General features: G+C 39.0%; 1 protein-coding gene across 2 annotated transcripts; it reads right to left on the minus strand.

Annotated features, from left to right (window-relative positions):
• Nucleotides 1-1,339: 1,339 nt before the first annotated feature.
• nalf1a (NALCN channel auxiliary factor 1a) lies at nucleotides 1,340-14,537 on the minus strand. 2 transcript variants are annotated; one of them, XR_013327434.1, is made up of 4 exons: nucleotides 13,307-14,537; nucleotides 5,551-5,722; nucleotides 3,874-4,696; nucleotides 1,340-3,776 (listed from the first exon to the last, which is right to left on the minus strand). XR_013327434.1 is itself a non-coding variant. In XM_077724848.1 (3 exons), exons 1-3 carry the CDS (start codon nucleotides 13,994-13,996, stop codon nucleotides 4,407-4,409), a joined length of 1,152 nt encoding a protein of 383 aa, XP_077580974.1. In that variant the 5' UTR covers nucleotides 13,997-14,537; the 3' UTR covers nucleotides 1,340-4,406. The 2 variants fall into 2 exon arrangements, 1 of the variants encoding a protein (XP_077580974.1); XM_077724848.1 differs by having other exon boundaries at nucleotides 1,340-4,696.
• Between the last annotated feature and the right edge of the window lie 979 nt (nucleotides 14,538-15,516).

Here is a 15,516-nt window from a genome sequence, read left to right on the forward strand (position 1 = left end):
ATTTATATCATTATTTGAGTCTGTCCACAATGGAAAGCCATTTTTACTTATTTACAGCAAAGCCCCAGCTGGCCAGAAATAAGGACCGAGCTAGGCCTTGCCAATTAGGAAATTCGGTGACTTTAATCAACATCCTCTGCTCGAATATGCTTAAATGAATCATTAATCTATGTTTGTCTGTTTAAAATGGTCAAATCTAACCACATTCATGGTCTTAGAGAGCTAAAATAATGATTTAAGACATGTTCTTTGCTATAATCTGATATGAATAAATGATGTTATTATGTGAAACTTATGGTAATTAACTCATTTGCTGCCAGTAACGTTTAATCCATTTTTATTTGGAGTGGAGAGGTAACAATCATCATTTTTGAACGTGTTACTAACCAATTAATTTTAATCTGAATGATTTTTTAAAGAGAAAATTCTGACAATCAATAATAGCTGATTTCTCTGACTTCGATTTATCGCCTAAATGTCAAATCTTTTGTCCAACTTTAAATCCTGTTATTTTTCAACCATAGAAATGGAATTTGGCAAAAAAAAATATTTTAAAAAACAACAACTTTTATTTGAATTATTTTTAATTGATGTATATTTATGAAGTTTTACCTTTTAGCTGCCACTCAAAACACTAGTTTTTGACCATTATTTGATGGTATTTAAACTACTGTAAAAAAAACTCAATTCATCACAATTGATTAATCAATGTAAAAACAAAATACAGAAATATTACCGTTTCATCCGTTGATTTCAATATTTCAACACTTGCCAACCATCATCTTGTTCTAGGGCGCCCTCTCCTGTTAAAAGAGGTTAATGTTAATAATGAACCACATTGAATACAACTTCAGCCAGTATGTACTATGTATGTATTACTTCCCTTCATTTCTTAAAGTATGATGTTATGGCTCTCTCTGCCGGTCAAAGGCGGAACTTTCCTACTCAACCCACTCTAAAACGAATTTATTTTATGTACCCCTTAAAATTACAGAAATCATTACCAATAAATGTTCTTTAAAAACCAAAACAAAAATGCAACAAATGTGTAAATTGCTATGGTATTTATATGCAACGGAAATATTTTAAAGACAAAATACCTCATATATGGTTTCTTCCACTCAATTCCTCCCACTTTTACACTTGAAGTGACATATGATACAATATGCAGAATATTTTTATTAAGCCTAAATGTCCCAGGATAATTTCTCATGTTTCTGCATTTGAATCAAACCTAAATGTTGAGAAATTTAATTTTTTTTTAAAAAAGATTGTCGCTTAGAAAACTAATTAACACCACAACCACTCAAAAAAAAAAAACAGAAAAATAAGTGCTTAATATAATTCATCCTTTTTTTATTTCGAAGAAAATGTTAATAAATACATTTGTGTACGTCCAACAAAGATCTTGACTTGTGGGACGCATTTTTATAAATAATTTCATTTCATCAAGTCTTTTTGTAAAAAAAGAAAGGAAAATAGCAAACTAAAGCATCTCTAGTATGAACATTTTTGTTATCATTATAATATTTTTTTTGTCTGTATTCGAACCCTTTCCATAATTCAAGTGTTGTTGTTGTTTTTTTGTTTGTTTGTAACTTTTTCTTACGACCTCTTCATCGCATCTTTTTAAACATCCAACTTAGTCCTACTCATCAAGTCACACCACTGCAGTAGACAACAGAAAAAATGCGTCAACAATAATAACCAAAAAGCAGACAGAAACGGAGGAAAGCTAACAAAAATCACAGTGAGATTCAAACAGTGTTTGGGAGAGAGGCAAGATGAAATTGGCAAAGTGGATCGGGAGGCCATATTGGGGGACATATTTACAACAGAAAGCATCTTGTGCATAGATGCACGAAACATGAGAACAGGTAGAGAGAGATAGAGAGAGATTAGAAGAACAAATACATCCACTGCTGTCTTCCAGGGAATGTTCTTTTTGATGAGTGAGGATTCAGGCAAACAAGATCAGAAAGAGGACAGAAGTTTAAAGGTCAAAAAGGTGGATACCGACCGGCATGATAGGACACAAAATCTATGGGGAATAGGTCAGTTGTATTTAAAAATAAGGCTTCAGTCAAAGAAAGGAAAAGGGGATGATACTATGTCGTGATTGGATTAGAATTTTTGTGGAAAAAGTCTTGAGGGGCGTCATGTAAAAGTGGAGTGAATTAAATGTTTAAGTTGTTAAATCAGCATTCGTTTGACTATTTTGAAATGGCAGATGCATATTGAAGTTAGCTCGAATCAGTTATATTAGTTTTAAGTTGAATGCATTTAGTATTTTTTGATCGCTTTGACGTTCAACTTTGCTGTAAAACACTTCAATTAAATGTATTCATATCTGGCTTTCATATTAATAATAATACAGAATTTAGTTCACGTTACAGCAATCATTTTGATTATTTCTTTTTGAAATTGCTGTTTTCATTGACTGTCATTTTCAAGTAACAAAAATGCAGTGTTTTTTTTAATTCTAATTCTTTGTGCTGGTTAACAGGATTAAAGTTCTAAAATCCAAAAAGTGACAATGAAAATTTTAGTAGAATTGAAAGAAAAACTTTTCTTTTGTGCTTTTTAAATACAAAATAAAAGGTCTACATTTATGTATTGTTTTTAAGCGCAATATGTCCATGGAAATTGCAAATCTGGGAGAGCTTTACGAATGTTTACGTGCATTGTCGCTGGCATATTGTTATGACATGTTTTAGGAGCCTAATCGTTAGTACAGTATGGTCAGAAAAGCCCCGACTTCTTGACGTTGTGCCACCATTTTGCAATTGGACGCAATTGAACAATTTCCATTTGGGAAAAACTGTGCATTAACCAACAAGATCCAGCAGGTAGAGCTGTACCTACAAAACTAAAGTAATCCAATCCAACCATATTCCTGGTCTTGTTCTTTTTCCACCATGCACGTCAGACTTATAAAATAAATATCTTTTGAATGTGGCCATAGTACTCTTTAAAACACCTTTAAGAATCAGTCAGTCCTGCTTATCGGACGGCAATTGAAGCCAAATCTTGATCTGGTGACTACAAACTCAGTCATTTTGCACTCTACAAATAGCAGATGAGTACAAGTTGATTTAAAAAACAAAAAACAAATGGGAAAGAAAAACACAGACAGATGAGATGGATCAGCCCTTGAAATCTCCTCACATTCCTCCCATGCTAATGCAGAGGCAGCCCTTTGCATGTCTGGGTCATCGATTTGTCTACTTAAGAGGGGGAAGGTTAAATAACTCAGGACCTTTTTTCATTCATTTGGAAATACGTATATTAATATTGCTCCATTGCAATTACTGGCCTGACGAGGGGCGAACAGCATAGAGGCACTCAAGATGTGGGGTCTCAATTATCAACCTGAGTAAGGAGAAAGAAAATATGTTTTATGGGAGCATATGAAATCTAAAATGGATCAGATGTCATGAGTAAAAAGCAAATTTTTACATGGCATTCAAAAAAGAGGTGAAAATATGACTTCTTTTACTCACTTCGAGTCATTAAAGTGTTGAACAGACAATTTTTCAAGAATCTGTTCCATGTGCAAGGCACCACCACTATTGGCATTGGCAGTAGTGTGCCCAAAAAGAATGAGATTAGTGACTTAAGACCAAAGTATAATGCCAAGTATGGAAGTAAGAGTTGGAGTGCATGGTAGAAGTAGGTCAATGGGTACTTTGTGAAGGCGTAGTTGATAAATGAGGCCCCTGGGGTTTGGCATCAACGACTTTCCTGTTCCCCACATTTTCACCCCATTTCTCTTCCTACAATATCATGGACAAAAAAACACATACTGTTCTTTTTGAGCCATCATGAGGTCAATTTAAAACTATCAGGTGCACACTGATTTGGCACTGTTACCTTTCTTTTCAGTACACTCGAGTCCCAAACTGTTTAGGCGTGTACATCAGCGCAAGGAGGGAAGAAGAGCTCAAATAAGATAAAACTGCCCAAAAAAATGATCCTGAAAAGACAGATGAAAGATGGATGAGTTACTTGTAAGGTAATAACAAAGAAGGAATAGTGAGGATTAGTCATTATCAAATATTTGAATGTATAAAGACAAAAGCAGGGGGGGGAGGTGTCACACATTATCGGTGTCCATTTTGATGTGCAATCCAGACAGAAAAACGCATTTAAAAAAATAAATCAATAAAACAGGAGGAAAATAGAGATGGAGGCATGATATGCTCCAAAACATAAGGCTAGAAAAGAAATAATGAGCAGGTTTTAAGGGGCAAGAGGTCACTTCTTCAAAAGGGTGCTCCAGTCCACAGTACAGTAAAGCCTCCCCACTTCCTGTGTTGTTGTTTTTTTTGTTGACAGGGGAGAGAAAAAGTGATACCGATGAGCCAACGAAAAAAGCTTGTTAAAACTTCAGTTCATTCTAAAGTTCAGTCCTCGCTGGATGCGCTCTTCTCTGCTAAGAAGGTGACGACCAACGTGGAATTATGAGAGGCCGATATGATGATGACAGTGTGCAGGAGGACGAGTGCCAGCAGGCAGATTTTCAGCCGCCCGCTACACAGTTTCGGGGTGGCGGAGGAGGTGAGCGAGGCTCCTTTGGGGCGGCAGGAGGAGGCAGTCCTTTTTAGCTTTTCGCCTGAGGGGCCGTCCATGTTAGATTCCCATCGGACATCGCAACACTCTGCCCTGCTCTCTGATGGATGTTCTCCCAAGAGTCCTGAAAGAAAAACACACTTTCCTATAAAAGTTTCAAAACTCGACAGTAGGCCATCAAAATTCCATCCCAAAAAAACCAACAGAATTTAAAAACAACAGTACCTCTAATAAGGTCAACATAACCTTGTTTATATACACTGAATGTAAAGAACTAGAGAAACATATTTGAATGTGTAATAGTGGTGAAAAGTATAAACAAAAGCCACTATTGCCAGGAAGCGGCTTTCTGTCCTGCGGCATTAATACTCTTAGCATTTCAGTCAATTAAATGCGGGTAACACAGATTGGTTGCCCTTCCTTGTGTCGTCATTAATACTATATATGTACAAATGTCAGACACAAATGAGGAATGGCAGATAAAAGGAGCAAAAATTGCCTTTTCTTGATACCAAACGTGAAGCTATCAAGTTAAAAAAAATGCTGGCTGGCTCTGGTAGAATAAAATCCTTAAAATTGCCCCAAAAGTGCAACACAGTGAAGGACCATATTTATATGCGTAACACCTTGACATGTGTCGCAGAGTAATGTATGCGAGAACGTTACATTTTAATATTTCTTTATACATTCCTTTTTACTTTACTATATATTTTATACTTTAATGATGAGTGATGAGTATGTTAAAACTTTAGTCCTTTTTTTCTGTTTATGTTTCGTATGTACTGTTAACGGATGTACTTTTTTATTTGTATCATATCTTGTGTTGACCCGGCCCGTCTGTCAAATTTTTAAAGTCAATATGGCCTTATGGCTGAAAAGTTTGCCCACCCCTGACCTAACGCCACAATCAGAGAAATTGGGTGCCTTGGCTATTTTAAAGTGAAGAAACAGTGTTAGATAAACAAAGTTGACAATAACCTGCGCAGATGAAACTGGGGCTGCCACCATGGATCAAGTCGTCGTTGTCCGGTAGGATGAACGGACAGCTCTGTTGGACCTCCAGGCAGTACTGGTGGCACGATACCTTTCTTTGACAAGACTGCTGGGTAGTGGGGAAATACTGAGCACATAGCCAGGGCTTGTAGGCTGTCTGAAAGGGACACAGAAGAATTCATGAAAAGAAGAGAAAAGAAAATACAGGCAATCGTTGGCTGTTACGCGTACAGTAAATGAAATGCAAAGAAATTCCCCCTTTGCAATTGCTGTCTTTTCAGGAGACACTCTCTGCAGAGAGACTTTCTGAGTATGTTGTGCCCATTCAGCCAGAAGAAATAAATGACTTTGGCCCTCACGGAAGACTGACTCATCATATTTGTTCTTCCCAAAGGTGTCGAATGGGATTGACATCAATTAGTGCGGAAGTCAAGTTGTTCCACATCAAGTTTATTCAGATCAAATTGCAAAATTATCCACAAATTGTCAAGAGAAGTGTACATATATGTTTTTCTGTGATCCATCAATTCATCCACATTGTTGTGTCAGTAGTTTAATTGCTATCCAAACCTGCCCATTACATAAAACAAATGAAAGTATGGCAATAGAAAAATGGCTTGAAAATGCCAAACAGTATAAAAAATGAATGAATTCTCAGTTTCAAAATATAATTGTGCAAAACACATCTGGATTTCCTTACATCAGAAGAAAACTCAATGCCTCTCGCTAAATCTACATAAATGTGTTTCAGATTCAATACAGTTTGATATCCATATGACTATGTTTTAATAACAGCATTATGTAAAGGGGAAGAAGCAGATTATTAGGAAATAAAAGTTCAAGGATGCCATGGCTATTGAAAGGGAACCGAAAGAAAAAGAGTCAAAGAGAAAATCTGGGTCCTCCTGAAAATGCATACCAGTTGTTGCCAGGGCAACATCTGTCCATGTTTTTCATGAAGGCTCAATGGGTGCTACCCCAATCACTGTTAGTTTTCTGCTCATGTGCACAAGGGCAAGTGCAATTGGTGTGTGCGAGCGTGTGTATGTATGCCTGCATCTGCGCAGCATGCAGAGGGAAGCGAATGAGGACAAATTGAGTTAGTCAGGAAGCAGTCCTGCAGTCTGATTCGATCAGCCTAATGTGTGATCATTGTGAATGGGGATCTGACACTCAGAAATCCTCTGTCACCTTGGAGATTGGTGGGCCGCCAGCCATATGACACAAGACACCGAACTGCTTCAGACATTATTGAAGCACAGCGAGTACATTACCAACATTCAACCTTTCAGACACACAATGCTTCCACGTTAGTTAGAAATAGACTTGCAATACTTCAAAAAGTTCTAATTAAGAGTTGCGTTTCTTTGCGGAATAATAATCACAGTTAAAAAAAAAACTTGCTTCGCTACCTAGACATGTTCAAGAGAGTTGGCAACACCGAACCAAGACAGGCCATACCAGATAATGCCATTCCTATGCATATCATAAAATATTTGGACTGAGTTATAGTTTGACTGGATGCTGGATGAATTCTGATGAGTAGTTTATGATAAATCTGAAAGGACAGAGGTACGACAAAATAGGCATCTGTGAGCTTCGAGGTGTAGCCTCAAGTTTCAAAGTTAGGTCCTAAAGTTGTTACCAAGTGTAGAAATTAAGAAAGAGATCTACAACAAACATATATATTGGTGCTCGGACGTTTGGTCGCCGGTCTATTGGTCCATTTTGGTCGCCGGTCAAAATTATATTCATGAGAGAGAGTTTAATATCTAAGAGAGAGAGTTGAATATCTAAGAGAGAGAGACTTTAATATCTAAGTACTGTTTAATATCTAAGTACATTTGACCTGCGACCAAAAGGGACCAAAAGACCGGCGACCAAATGACCGGAGACCAAATGTCCGGTCAGGAACATATTATGTCATTTCAAAGTGCTTTCTGGAAAATCACATTCACTACATTCTTTTTTAAACTCATCTCAAAAAAAGAATGTAGTTTTTTGTACATTGCCATACATACTGTACACAAAAGACCATGCATACAAAAATCCATACAGAAACACACACACACACACACACATAGCTGGAATAAACACTGCCTTCATTGAAAGCCACATGAGGGTTCTGCCTGCCCAATATTAGAAAACAGGCAAAGACAAGGTGTCTCCAATGCAAGGAACACCGTGAAACAGAAGGTTGAGGGAGGTTCAGTCATCTGTCACTTCTCCAGACCAAAAAATCATGCTTATAAGAGCTTTAAAATTATTACATGTCATCTAGTTTTCTCTAGTTAATTGCTGGCATTGCTCAACCAAATCTTAAGGATTCTTCTAACGTATTCTCGATTCAACACAAAAGTAAGCTTGAGAAGAAAAACAATTCAACAGTCTGCTGTTCAGCAGAAACAAAGAAGGAAACATGTTTACAGATAAAACCATTAGCTGGCCTCACTAATTGCCAATCGGTTATATTGACAAAATTCCAGTGATTTCCAGAAATCCTTAAACCATTTAGTGGAACTGCCCCATAGAGCGTTAATGAAAACAGAAGGTGTGACTGCGAGATGTTAGTCTTGTAGAGCCAAGCAATCCTGCCTCATTCATCAAGCCATATCGTCTTGATAACCTCAAATTATCCAGCTCTTGGCCTTCTGATGCCTAACCAATCAGGGAAAAAAAATGAGAGCCGCAGTCATGACATCACCAGGAAGCAACTTTCTGCTTGAATACCATAAGTATTCTTTATTTGCCTTGTTTGTTTTAAAACTGAACAGTTTTTCTATACATCTATACAATTAATTATGATTAAAAAACATGACTTAATATTAAATGACAACCAGAAGTCCATTTCAAATACTAACTTTAGCAGTAAATAGGACCAGACACCTATTTAATTAATACTTTCAAGGATTGTTTTCTAACATTTTCAACTCAATATTGATACCCAAAAAATACTTGACATTATGATTTTTTATATTAAATATCCATAACCAAATATACATTTTTTACTTAAGCAATTAAGGATTAACAAAACTGATTTGTAATAAATAAAAACAAGACCTTGACTGCATACCTGGCTTATTAATTGATACATAAAATTATCTAAAAGATATACATTACAGTTCTACCTCGAGATACGTGAGCTCTATATTATTCCAAACATAGTATGATGGGATGGGGCACACCACAATAGGAAGGAGATCATTTCTTTTAAACAATAAATATGATCATCTTACTGCAGATAGAGTAGACCAAAGTGACATCAGGCTTCAGTTGCAGTGCTGGAGCTCATAATGTTCAAGTCTGAGAGGTACCTTTAAAAAACAAAAAACAAAACAAACCTAACTCACTCAGTTTTTATTTTAAAAAAATGGTTTTAAAAAGGACAGGGAAAAAAAGTGTCCAAACTATTTTTGTTATTATTCTCAACCTATCCGACTGTTCTTCAAATCTTGGGTTTTGGCTGAGACACTTTTCAGGATAGGGATAAAGTTGATGGTATTGCATCAAATGGGTGGGCAGTATACATGAGAAACTGTAAAAATCTAGTCAACGATGAAGATTTGAATTGTCTTGACCCGTCACGGCAATGCTTTCTGATGATGTCATTATATTTTTCTCAAGAGCCAGATTTTTTTGTCATTCCTTTGGGTTAAAAATCAACTGCTTACATGTGGCATAATCTATTCCTATCTGGTTTATACAATAAATGTCACAACATTGCACCCAGAACCACTGTTGTACTGATATCTAACATTCAGATCTACATACACATCACAGGATTTATGAAGATGGAGGTCACATATCCAAAAGCAGTAAAGATATTTAAAATGCCTCAGAATAAGATGGCTTAACCTGAGTACGAGTGGCAGATCACATTGTCACTGTGTGGCTCCATCACTTTCGGGTCAGTACACACTAAAGCTCCAATCACAGTACAGACAGCAGCCCACAAACTCCATTCCCACCATCAGGATCATCAGCACTCATGCTCACTGCATTACTATGTGGTCCTTGGGTGGACTACCTGATATCTCTGAGAACTGTGTTGATGACCTCTGGTTCAAACTATTCACATTTTTGTGTGAAAAGGCTGCAGTCATGTTTCATACGCACCTCTTTTGTACTGGAAAATGTCAATACAATGTGACAAATTGGCTGTATTTCACATGTATTCCTAAAAAGAACCCCTGATTTTTTTAGGTTTTTTTATTTTAACATAAACTATATTGTACAAAAGTAATTACAGAAATCTTAGTGAACCCTTAACTATTCACAAGAATCTCAAATGATCATTTTGGCAATGATATGACAATCATAATCTTAAACTTTTGTAACAATTCCGCTCATTTTTGCGACCTTGAAGACCAACTCTTTGAAATAGCTCAGGACATAAAAAATAAAATTAAAAACTTTGGGACTATTCGCACTAATTGATTTGATATTTTACAATCAGCCAGCATTGCTTGGTGCCTTTCTGTATTGTGAACGTGATTACTAAAATAAGATGAAAAGATGACATGGTAGCGTTTCAAGGCTCTATCAGCAGAAAGAAAGATGAGTTGGAGGCTTATCATTCTCAGCAACAGTTCAAAAATCACACCGTACCAGCGTCCAAACACATTAGAGTCCTTAGGGGCGAGCAGATGGCTTTGTGGGATTTTCAACATGTATGTGCAGCCTCCCTGTCAGTGTTTGGGTGAATGGAGACCATCTGGGATTTACTGGGGCTTCTGTGAATGGAGTCTGGCAGTGTCATTCTCTAACATGAACAGTTTCTCTTGGTAATTCAGCTCTCTCTAGAACAAATACTGTTTAACTGGGATTTCCTTGCCCCTATCTCTCAAAAGTGTTAACAAAAAAACATACTGCGTTTTACAGTTAACATTCATCTGACAATCAAAGGTCTATGGAGTACCTCCTGCAAGGTAAATTTCTGTAGAGGTATTTAGCTTCTGCTGTAATCCTGTTATTGACAGAATATGTCCACAACAGTTCAAATTGGGAAAACCTCAGGTCTTTTGTAAACCATGCCTAGCAAACAAATCAAGCTAGTCAAGCCGCTTTTAAGTGTGTCTGGCAACGATGAGCAAACAAGAGCCTTCCACCACATTAGGCAGCCAAAACACCTCTTGACTTCAACAACTCATTTCCATGTGGAGTGGCACAGGCGGAGATGAACACCTGGTGACAGGCAGCATGGTTGCTCATTCCAACAAAGCAGCTTTATTAACAGTCAAAGTCAAAGGAAAGTTGCGAGAAGCCAATGGGGCATCATTTGTTCTTACTATTATCAATCTAGAACAGAAAACAAACATGGGGAAAACTAAATTTGCTATTAAAACTTTTTTTTTAAATCTAGGGCAGTACATGTTTTTACTTTTCCTCTTCAGTTAAATTGCATATACATTTTAACTTCATTAAATAACATTCAATATTTTTTTGAAACGTTTTTTTTTAGCAGGACATAATCTTACAGTGGCTTAAAATGATCAGGAATTACAATTACTATGTTGCTGTAGTTATAATATTGAACATAATAATTGTTAATAAAGAGCTATAGATTTATTGTGTTGGTAAATAGTCTTGTACTTCCCTACTAGTAGCCTTCATGGAGTGTTCCATGTTGACATACACATGATAACCAACTACCTTGTCACATAAAAATGGAATACTAAAGTAAATTTCATTGCTTTCTCTTCAGTAATGTTCAGTTCTTCTGGGAACTAAAAAACCTTGACAGATCAGTACAGTGTAAACAATGTAAACCATTACTCTCTCTCAATACCAACAAATGAAAAAAAACATAAATCACATTTTGTGGGGGAAAATCGGATATTGTATTTGTAGACCATATCCACCAGCGCTACCTTAAATTAAAATAAAAGATACAAATAAAAAGCCGGAAGCCTCTTTTTTAGAAAATTTACAGTTATTGCCAAGGTACTGCTTCTTGTGATAGTGGAGTGAATTCAGTTTATTGCAACAAACTGATTTTGACTGTTTTTTCAGGTGCCAGGGGAGATTTTTTTCTATGGCTACCTGAACACAAAACTTACAAAAAGACAGATTGGATGTTTTTTTTTCATCATGGGGGAAAAAGGTCGTTTGTGCTGGTTTTTGTTTTGTAACTATCAGCAGTTGAAGGAATTAAACCACATTGCCTTTACGTCTTTGGTAGTGAATGAGTTCCTTTCATTTGGATTTTGGTGCTCCAGCACCCCCTGTGACCTTTATACAATGAAATGTGGTGTGCCTCTTGTTAGTGGCACACCATATACAAGAAAAATAATAATTTAATAATGTGCAAGTGGCCAGGGAGATGCCTAAGCCTAATTGTGCCCCCCTCTAATTTGGTTGGTGTGTCTCTGTATGCATGCTTAAAGTCTCAGTATCATGGATTTTTACAAGCCAATTAAATGATAGAATCTTGTCAATCTTTATTAAAATCAACAAGACTCACACAGATCTATAACTACTGAAATTATACAAAACAAATCATTTATGTAACGTTGCCCTTCAGTGTTCTTAAAAAAACGATGACGTCAAAAGAGCACAGGAACCAGCAGAGGGCGTATACCTCACTTGGTAAAAAGACCATGTAGACCCATTCTTATTGATTTTATCATGGAATGCAAAATTGAAAGTGGATCAGAGAAGGAAGGAAGTCTGGAAGAACATGACATTTTTCTGTAGAAGTTCAAACCGAAGACTGAATCATTATAACACAATCTCCCCATGACTCGGAGAAAGAGACACGGAAGCATCGTGGGTTTCACATAGGGTCAACTGAATTGCATATATATCTTACATGTATGACGCAACACTAAAAGCAAACCTGGCCATTAAAAATCCAATATTTTATCACCTGAAATGCTGGCAACACCGGCCAAAGCCTTGTTGTTGTCATTGAGCAGGGCAGCTAACACACATGCTAACCATCTAACACCGGTACGTCATACTACGGTTTAGCCTAAAAAAAACACCCCAACTCATTGGCCACAGTTCTTAGTTGGACCAAGTAGTCTTGAAGTAAGATTCCAGATTAAAACAACGGAGTAAACTACTTACTGCATGCTGCACTTACTTCAATGTGTTCAATTCAGGCAGTTTTGTTTATCTTACAAAGAAAAGGATGATGGGTTGTAGCACAGCAAAGCTCTACCCATAGTTAGGGGCACTTTAAGGTCAATGAGATCTGACGATTTGATCATTGTTTGGGGGAGTGCACAACTACATCCATACCAATCTTAACCTGGTGATCCAAATTTTTCAAACTCCATGCATATTGCATGTTTTGCATCGCTATACATCGTCAAACCACATTTTGTCCCAATTCTACTGGCGACCAGTTCAGGACGTACCCAATGTCAACTGGGATACATTCTGTATGTCAAATGACCCCCAGATCACAAGCTGATGATTGGGGGATCACTTTCAACTCCCAATGACACGAAAAAATGGAGAGAGGGAATAGACCAGTATGGGTGTCTTGCAGTGGGGCCACCAGGTACCTTCGTGAATGAACATGAGGCCGGTCAATCTCCTTGAATCAGTCACCTATCTCCATGACGACAAGAGGAGGAGGACCACAATGCCTGGCGTCTATCCGGGTCCAAAGCAACAGATGGCCACCGACCACATCACCCTTGCCATCAACCAGAATGCACAACGCCACCCAGCTCCCCACCGAACACCCCGCACGCCCCGGCCGGTCACATAGACAGATCCCGTCACCTACCTTGCACTGATCCATGCACGTCCGTACCGAATAGGCGGTGGTTTCGTATTTCTGCGTGAGGAGCTCAAAGTCGTCGTACTTCTCCTGGGCGTGCTGGTCGTAGCGCTGGTACGCCTGCACGCACATGCTGCATCGGGTGGTGTCGTCGTCGTCCAGGACGTCCAGGCTGCAGTTCAAATTGTCCGGACTAGTCGAGCCGCCGAGCAAATCCAGCAGCGAGTAGGAGTTACAAAAAGAGAGGTACAAATCGCTCATATTTACAGCCGACGAGCCCCCGTTTCCAGAGAGGCCCCTGCACAAATGGTCGGCGTCGGAGAAAGTCAAGCAGGCGTGGGACAAACTGCCCGCGTGGCAACTTTCCAGGTGCCACAAATGTTTGCTGGAGTTTCCTACAAAAATAGCGAGGGGGGTTTCTCTGAGGCTGCTCTGTGCTGAATGGGTGTGGGGGGAGACCAGGTGGGACGATCCCAACTTGTCCCGGGTCCTGGCCACTTTGGCCTCGGCGCAGAACCACAGGTGATCAGAGAGGAGGATGGTGAGAAACAAGAGGGATGCCAAGGACAGTCGCCATCTCTGTGCCCTCTCGGAGTCGGTGAAAGGCTTTTGGTTCTCGCGGGGGGGTTCTAGCCAGATTTGGAAGCCGCCGTCGTCGTCATCTTGCTGCCAACCGGGCCCAGCACCCCTGGTCATATTTTGGGAACCGGCCGACTCCACCGTGGGGGCTCCGCTGCCGCAACAGTCATTGACGTGGGGTCCGCTTCAGGTTCCTCCCCCTTCAGGTGTCGGCTGGTGGCTCGTCCCGGCTTACCTCGGCCTTCACGGCTAATTCCCATTCAAATGAGCGTGATCCGGCTGGTAAATTAAACGCTTACTAGCCCGAGTTGCATTCTCCATGGCTGACCGGTGCAAGTCGTCGCCGACGCCGAGCCGCTGCCGTCGCAGCCGCCGCCGCCGCCACCGCCGCCGCTGTTCTGTCCTGGCCCGCACTGAGCCGCTCCGCTCCTCCTTTTGCGTGGCCTCCTCGCGAAAGCGACTTATCTTATCCACTCGCTCACCGACACCTCGGTCGCGCTACGGTGCGGCGGCTGTCATCTTACAACTCGGGGTCGGTGTATGGGCCCGCAGCCTTGGACGGACCTCTTTGCTTTTTCAAGCCCTCACCCTATTCATCCTGCCACCTTCGTCAAGTCGCCGCCATATTGGCTCAAGAACTGTGCGTGTTCGCAGGAAGCTGTCAGGGTAGCCGTAATAAGGTCACCACTTCCGTTCGCTTTTCAACAAAATTAAAGCACCCCGGTGCTATACCTCTCGCGTGTGGCTCTTCGATGATTGAATCCTTCGATAAATTTATTTGTGAAACAAATATTGCTACGATTAATATTTATTTTTTACTTCCCAACAAAGTATGGAAATAAATATTGCCAAAGGCAAACAAAAGATTTTTTTTAAATTAAAAAAGAAAATTATTATATATACATATATTATATTTTAGTGAAATATTTTTGTATCTGCAAAACTTATTGAATGGTTTAACAGTGAACAAAATACCATATAGAATCATAACATAAATACTATGGAGTGACCGAAGAAATTCAATCATCTTAATGCCGAACACGGAAGTGCTGCGTAAATGTGTAGCATTAGTATTGCAAATGGTTACCTTTTGTTTTATATCGAAAATCCGCTTTACCTCGCATCCGGCCACGACGCTCCACACTTGTGTTGACTTTATTAAATCTCGCCAGCTCTGACGTGATGCCGCGCGCTGCAGTCGCCGCATCCCTCTCCTCCACTTAGCTGAAGCAAGTCCAAAAGAGTCAAACTGAATTTCCCCCAGATAGGTGACGATGGAAATTTCAAAGTTAAGACTGAATAGTCAGTCCTCAAGGCTTGAATTTAATATGCAAATAAATCTATATTACTTTAAACAATTATGTTAATAATGTTAATTTTTCTTCTTCTCTTTTTTTCCCTTTTTCTAAAGATCAACAATTAAGCTAACCTTAAACAATGAGCAGAGCCATTCCAATGAGGTTCGATCCCGAGTCGGTCCTCCAGTTTGGAGTTTGAATGTTCTCCCCGTGATTGCATGGTTTTTCTGCAGGTACTCTGGTTTGGGATAGGCTCCATAACCCTTGTGAGGATAAGCAGCTCGTGTAATGAACGATAATAAATATATTTTGAGAGCACTTTAAGTCTAAGAATTTCCC

The sequence above is a fragment of the Stigmatopora nigra genome, chromosome 1, assembly GCF_051989575.1.
Source record: "Stigmatopora nigra isolate UIUO_SnigA chromosome 1, RoL_Snig_1.1, whole genome shotgun sequence".
Taxonomy (NCBI): Eukaryota; Metazoa; Chordata; class Actinopteri; order Syngnathiformes; family Syngnathidae; genus Stigmatopora; species Stigmatopora nigra.